Here is a 7,634-nt window from a genome sequence, read left to right as displayed (position 1 = left end):
CCACCTGGCTGCCCATCCCACCTGGCTGCCCATCCCACCTGGCTGCCCATCCCACCTGGCTGCCCATCCCACCTGGCTGCCCATCCCACCTGGCTACTCTCCAACCTGGCTACTCTCCCACCTGGCCCATTCTCACATTTGGCTCCCGGTTTCCAAAGTTCCCCAACCATTATTGTGACACTCTCAGCTCCCCCAATCATACCAGTGCTGAAGTTTCAGGGTCCCCAGGGCTAGAGGCCCAGCTTGCGTGGGACTCAGGCGGCTCAGAGTCTGGGCCAGCATCTCCCACAGGCCACAGGCTGCAAAATTCAACACAGGCGACCTGGAGAAAGAAAAAGCCAGGCCTCCATCAGAGTCTAACTGGACAGCTGCAATTATGTCCAGTCCTGCAGATGCCCTGTCCCCTGAGGCATCCTCGGGGTCCTCCCCATGAAGCATCAGCTGCTCTGACACTTCACAGACAACAGTCACTCATCCCAAGTCCCCGCAGCCCCCTGACCTGGCCACACGAAGAAGAAGGTCCATGAGCGCGTGCACGGCTGGAATGGGGTCTCTCTCAAACAGGCGGGCAACAGGGGGACTTAGCCGCTCCCAGAGGACCCCTGTCCAGGGGTTATGGCAGCGCCCGAAGGTCGTAGTCAGGACATTCAAGGCCTGTGTGACCTGGGGGGTGGCTTTGGCATGCAGGGACTCATCCACATGGTTCACAATCTTCTGGGCACACATAGGCCAAGCAGCAGCTTCAGGGACGGGGGACCCTGGGGCTCCACCTTGCATGGACAGAGCTAGGATGTGTACTAGGAGCTGGCTGGCTGCTGAGGCGACGAACAGGCTGGGGTCTCCCTGCAAGGAGAAGAGCGTGTCCACAGCACCTGGAGCGGGCAGCAAAAGGTCACACTGGGTGAGGAGACACACAGAGGACACCTATCCATCATACCCTTCAGGCCTTGGAAAGCACCCTCTGCTCACAAGGAAACCCAGCATGAGCCCTCCAGCATGCTGGCTTTAAAGTCAAAGCTTTCTTCTTCTTTTCTTTTCTTTTCTTTCTTTCCTTTTTTTTTTTTTTTTTGAGACAGGGTTTCACTGTGTAGCCCTGGTTGTCCTAGAATTCCCTCCATAAACCAGGTTAGCCTTGAACTTATATATGTATGTTTGTGTGTGTGTGTGTGTGTTGTGTGTGTGTGTGTTGTGTATCTATCTGCCTCTGCCTCCTAGGTTGCACCAACACCAAGAAACTAAAATTAAAAAAAGAAAAATGCCTGCTGCAGGGAGAGAGGCTTCCCACACCAAGTAAGTTAAATCTAGGCACTGGAAACAGCTGATTTTTACACACACAGGGATATCCCCTCCCTGCACTGATCAACCTAACTTTATTTCAACCTAAACTGGATTTGGAGAAAAAAATAAGCAATATTTGCCTTTGATCCCAGAACCCTGCCTACCCCTGCCTCCCAGGTGTTGAGATTAAAGGCATGTGCCAGCACCGCCTGGGGCCAATGGAGCTTCTAACCGGTTCTACTATGTTACAGCACAAACTCAAGACTATTTGACAGGACGTAATTGCAGGAGCCACCCCAGACTCTAGGAATCAAAGATACATTTCCCTACAGTCGCTGTGTGCTTATACTGACAAGCCTGGACCACCACCACTTCCCCAGCTGAGAAGATTGGATTCAGAGAGGTTCATGGGCTTAAGAGATCCCACAGCACAGGCAGAGAGGCAGGAGGCCCTGTCGGTGAGCTGGGACAGGGTATGGGCAATACTCACCACTGTCAGCCAGGAAGTACAGGGCGCTGGGGTGGTGTGCCAGGGAGCACAGGCCCTGGATCCAGCCGCTGCGCACACTTGGGATGCTCCAGGCTGCCCAGCTGGGGGCACCTGACTCCCCAAAGAGCCCCAGCAACAACTCTCCCTGCTAGGAAGCAAAGAAAGCATGAGAAATGCGGAGGGAGCAGGGTTTATTGTTGGCCGTTTTCAGGACGGGAGAGTCATGCTTGGTAGTGCATTCTTTAATCCTGGCATTCAGAGGCAGAAGCAGGTGAGTCTCCTTGAATTCTAGATGAGCCAAGAATACATGGTGAGATCTCATCTCAAAAAAGAACACATGGGGCTGGAGCGATGGCTCAGGGCTTAGGAGCACTGACTGCTCCAGTAAAGAAACCTGGCTCAGGTCCCAACACCCACACGGTGGCTCACAACTGTATAAATCCCAGTTCCAGGGGATGTGACGCCCTCTTCCGATCTCCACAAGAACTGCACGGATGTGGTCCAGAGACATACACATAGGCAAAACATCCACAGACATAAAATAAAAATAAATATGGGGGGTGGGGGAAAGCACCAGATGTGGTGGTGCACATCTTTAATTCCAGCATCTGGGAGGCAGAGGCAGGCGGATCTATGTGAGTTAGGCCAGCCTGGTCTATATAGCAAGCTCCAGGACAGCCAGGACTACAGAGAGACACTGTGTCAAAGTAATAATAATAATTATTAATAATAATAAATGAAAGACAACAACAAAACAAAAAACCAAGAGGATCGGTGGAAGTGCCAGTTGGTTTCACACAACTGCTCCCAGACTCCATACCACCGCTCTGCCCTCCTGAGCTGGGAAAGAGGTCAGAGGAAGAACAACACATTTCTTTCCCTCCTTCTTCCTTTATAAGATTTTTGTTATTTTAAAGTTCTCTAGTTACACATCTGTGGGTCTATGCCCATGAATGTGGAAGCCAGAGGAGGGCGACAGATGCCCGAGACCTGGAGCTCCCTGACTGTGGCAAGCAGTTGCTTCACCTAGAACACTGTGTTCTTTCCCCAACGCGATCCATGACCGTGCTACAGACAAAGCATCAGGAGTGTCCTAGGGGCCTCACACTGCCCCATCAGAGAGAGATACTCAGATCGTGGTCAAGGGTCACACAGTGGGTGACAACAGGAAGTCAGCCAGCAACGTCCCTGGCAAATGTTTCTAAGTAGGAGCAATGTGGGATGACAGTGGACTTAAGAATCCTGGTGTGCTGGCCAGCCACAGGAGCAGGGCCAGCCACTGAGCTCCAGGCACTGGGATGGCTCCTACTCCAGAGGAGAGGATGGCCGCCCTTCTGGGGACAAGCACGTGGGAGACAAAGGCTCACCTGAAGGTACTCGAAACAGTCTTCCTGGGCTGCGAAGACCCCAACAAGGCGCAGAGCAAAGGAGAGGACCCTAGGGCTCACGTCCTGTGGCTTCAGCACATGGGACAGGAGCTCCATTAAGCAGGGATGGTCCTGTAGTACCTGGAGGCTGGACTCTGTGGAGAAAAGACATCCCAGGAGAACAGTGACCATGGGCAGCCTCTCTAGAAATGGCTCCAACATCCTTTTCCCTTAGGATTAAGGAGTCCAAGAAAGAGGGGTATGGACAACAATGGCTCCTAACCTGAACTCATTGAAGAGACCCCAAAGGCATGGTGCCACATGCCTATAATCCCAGCATTTAGAAGGTGGAAGCAGATGGCTCATGAATTCAAGGTTCTCCTCAGCCACCTACAAATTCACGGATAACTTGGGTTTCAGGTAAGTCTGCCTCAAAAAAAAAAAAAACAACAACAACAATAAAGATGGGGCTGGAGAGATGGCTCAGCGGTTAAGAGCACTGACTGCTCTTCCAGAGGTCCTGAGTTCAATTCCCTGCAACCACATGGTGACTCACAACCATCTAAATGGGATCTGATGCCCTCTTCTGGTGTGTCTGAAGAGAGATATATGTTCTCTTTTGTTATATGTACTCATATACATTAAATAAGTAAGTCTTTAAAAAAAAAAAGTGCTGCCCATGCCGGAAGGAACAGTTTTCACTCGTGCCCATTAGATTGGCTTTCACTGCTTACATCTGCTGTGTTCTTGGCGACCTATCCATGTGTTTCTCAGTGGTGTGTAAAAACCTTGCCCTGAGACTGCAAATTCAACTTTACAGTAGATAAAAGATAACAGCTCATAAAGATAAGAACCAGCAAAGAATTAGGGCTGTAACTCCACACAGAGCCCCTGCCTAGAGTCCCCCAGTGAGGGGCTGGGGTGTGACTCAGTGGTAGAGCCCCTGCCTAGAATCCCCCAGTGAGGGGCTGGGGCGTGGCTCAGTGGTAGAGCCCCTGCCTAGAGTCCCCCAGTGAGGGGCTGGGGCGTGGCTCAGTGGTAGAGCCCCTGCCTAGAGTTCCCCAGTGAGGGGCTGGGGTGTGACTCAGTGGTAGAGCCCCTGCCTAGAATCCCCCAGGGAGGGACTGGGGTGTGGGGCGTGGCTCAGCAATAAAATAAAATTGTCTACCTTTAGCATCACCAAAGGAAAGAAGGAAAAAAGAAAGACAGAAAAGAAAAGTAATAAATAAGGAGCCATTTAAAGACTACACTGCCAAAAAAAAGTTGAATTTGCAGTCTCAGGGTTAGATATTTACACACCTCTGAGAACCACTTACATGGATAGATCGCCAAGAACACAGCAGACATGAACAGTGGAAGCCAATCTAACGGGCAAGTGTAAAAACTGTTCCCTTCAGCATGAGCAACATTTTGCGGTTTTGAAGCAGGCTAAAGTGTAACCCAAGTTATCCTTGAATTTGTTAGGTAGCTGAGGACGGCCTTGAACTGCTGAGCCTCCTGCCTCTACCTTCTAAATGCAGTGATTAGGGGCATGTAGCACCATGTCTAGCTTTTTCTTTTCTTTCCTTTTTTGTTTTTTGAGACAGGGTTTCTCTATGTAGCCCTAGCCTAGGACTCAACTTTGTAGACCAGGCTAGCCCTGAACTCACAGAGATCAGCCTGCCTCTGCCTCCTGAATGATGAAATTAAAGACATGTGCCACCAGGCCTGGCCCTGGCTTTTTCCTTTTGTTGGGAAAGAAAGGGACAGTTGCTAGGGACTGAACCCAAGGCTTTGTGACTGGTAGGCAAGAGCTCACCCAGTGAGCTACATCCCATCGCTTCTTTTTTATTATTGATTTTGCATTTGTGTTTGTTTGTTTGTTTTGGAACAAATTCTTCTAATCCAGGCTAGCCTTGAATTTTCCGTGTAGCTAAGGCTAGCCATGAACTCCTAATCCTCCCACCTTTGCTTCCCAAGTGCTCTGCCATATCTGGCTGCCAGCCCCACCTCCCCTTCTCTTGCTTTCAAAAGGATCAAGGTTGCCTTGAACTCACTGTGTAGCCGAGACCATAAACGCACAATCCTCCTGCCTCAGTCCCAAGTACCTGGGCTAATAAGCCTGCATCAATAGGCTCAGTTCTATTACGTTGGACATCTTAAAAATTGCAGGAAACTGGGAGAGAGGTGGGAACTGCCTGCCAACGGATACCTAGCTATGCTGGGAACAAAAAGGTTACATAATGAGACCATTCACCCCCTAACTTGACTAAAGCCCACTCAACTGGCACACTTCATTTTCTATCCATTCATTTTCTATGCATTTTCAAGATAGGATGTCCTTCTGTAACCCAAGTTGACCCTGAACTATGCAGCCCAGGCTGGCCTCAAATTTGTAGCAACCCACCTGTCCTGGCCTCCCAAGTGTTGAGATTGCAGACCTGAGTCACTATGCCCCGCTGAACTGGTAAACTTTTAATGGGTGGACTCTGTGCATGTAAATCATATCTCAATAAAGCCGTTTAAGAATACTTGCAGGACAGATGTAGTGGTACACACACTTAAACATGGCAGATGGAGGCAAAGCCAGGTAGACCTCTGAGTTCAAAGCCAGCCAGTAAGTCCAGGCCAGCCAGGGCTACACAGCTGAACCAAAAATCAAGCTGCCTCCAAAAAACAAGATGGTTCAGTGGGTAACAGTGCCTGCTCTTCAATCATGAGGACCTGAGTTCAAATCCCCAGCATTCATATAAAAGACTGGGCATAGCTGCGCAAGCCTCCTCTAATCCTAGAGAATCCCAAGAGCTTCCTGGGTAGCCCAGTCTCCTGTAACATCAGTCAGGTCCAATAACAGACCTTGCCTTGAGGCAATAAGGTGGATGGAGACGAATGGCAGAAGATAGCTAATGTCCTCCTGCCCTGCTCTGACCTTCCGAAGTATGTCTGGGTGTGCATGCAACACACACACACACACACACACACACATGCAAGCACACAGACATGTATCACACATATATAAAAACACTAGGCCAGGTATACTAGCACACTCTTTTAATCACAGCACTCAGGAGGCAAAGGCAGGAGGATCTCTGAGTTCAATGGTTCGAGGCCAGTGTGGTCTATAAAGAGAGGACAGCCAAGGATACACAGAGAAACCATGTCTCAAAAGGCAAAATACACAAACTCAAAACCTAATTACAAAAGTACAAGGCAATAAACCTTGTAGGATTCAACTAACACGTTACCTTTTAATCATCTTAAATTCCATAACTTAGAAAACAGGTGAGACAAAACACAAAATAAAAGGTAAGGGCTGGGGTTGAAGCTCGGTTGATCAAGGGCTTGCCTGCTATGTAGGAAGCCCTGGCTCTATCCTCAGCATCTAATACAAACAGGGTGTGATGGTACATACGCACCATCCCAGCATCCAGATCTACACAAGGGAGGACCAGAGGTTCAAGGTCATCCTTGGTTACGGAATGTTTAAGGACAGCCTGGGCTACGTTAGAATATGCTTCAAAAGAAAAGAAAAGGAACAGAATAAGCCAAAGAAGAAATGAAGGCAGGAATTAACGACTAGACAAGGCTAACAGAACCTGATCTGTTAACTATGATCAACCAATCAAACAGGAGAGGTAAAACTTTCATTTGCCCAGGTACTCTCACGCCCAAGGAAAGCCAGTACAGCACTTTAAAAAAAAAAAAGTCAGGCGTGATGGCACACTCCTTTAATCCCAGCACTCAGGAGGCAAACACTGGCAGATCTCTGAGTTCCAGGTCAGCCTGGTCTACAAAGTGAGTTCCAGGACAGCCAGAGCTACACAGAGAAACCCTGTTTCAGGAGGAAAAAAAAAATGGAAACACATACAACAATGCCAGTGATTAAATTAAGGTCCACCCACACAGAAAGGAGGTAACTCTAGCTGGCCTTGAACCCAAATGTAGCGCTGTTAATGTCCTCTTTTCTTGGCTTTTAGATGACAGGTCCCACCACACCCACTCAGAGATCTGACTTCTTCAAGACAAGCCAGAGACATAGAAGACAGCAAAACAAGGTAGGTGCGTGCTCTGCAAACTCCTAGTGTGAACTGTGGCCGGAGCCAATGGGACTGTCACTACATGACTCCACAGTTCAGGTCAGTCCCTAGTACTCCATCTCCACTCTCCCTGATCAGCCACAGCCACAGGGCCTCAAGGAGATGAAGTAAGACACCACATGGATGGACAATTCTATAAGCCGTGTCCTCACCTGCCTCTGTCACTGTTTTAAACCAGTCCAGCAGTTTCTCCAAGCAGGTGTCATCTGCCACCAGCTGTCTGGGATCTGCCAAAACAGCACAGAGAGCCGGGAGGAGCCTGGAGCATTCTGGGTCCATGATCAGGCAGGCAGTTCCTACAGAGGAAGGGAGAGGTCAGCCACAGATTTGATACCAACTATCCTAGTTACAGGCAGCCTAACTGGGGCATGGGCCCAGACAACTTCACGTGGACCAGAACTCTTTTTTTTTTTTTTTTTTTTT

General features: G+C 49.3%; 1 protein-coding gene across 2 annotated transcripts in view; it reads right to left on the bottom strand.

Moving 5' to 3' along the window:
* Brat1 (BRCA1 associated ATM activator 1) overlaps positions 1-7,634 on the bottom strand; it is a 14,585-nt gene that overhangs the window by 6,109 nt on the left and 842 nt on the right. For both annotated transcript variants that reach the window (XM_021162436.2, XM_021162435.2), the window contains exons 2-6: positions 7,364-7,507; positions 3,136-3,290; positions 1,769-1,916; positions 500-872; positions 203-322 (exon numbers count right to left, since the gene is read on the bottom strand). In XM_021162436.2, coding sequence (XP_021018095.1) covers positions 203-322; positions 500-872; positions 1,769-1,916; positions 3,136-3,290; positions 7,364-7,490 — 923 coding nt within the window. In that variant the 5' untranslated portion in view covers positions 7,491-7,507. The remainder of the gene's footprint in view (positions 1-202; positions 323-499; positions 873-1,768; positions 1,917-3,135; positions 3,291-7,363; positions 7,508-7,634) is intronic.

Source organism: Mus caroli, chromosome 5, assembly GCF_900094665.2.
Source record: "Mus caroli chromosome 5, CAROLI_EIJ_v1.1, whole genome shotgun sequence".
NCBI lineage: Eukaryota > Metazoa > Chordata > Mammalia > Rodentia > Muridae > Mus > Mus caroli.
Note: the sequence above shows the minus strand (reverse complement) of the source record. Positions and strands in the feature narration are given on the sequence as shown.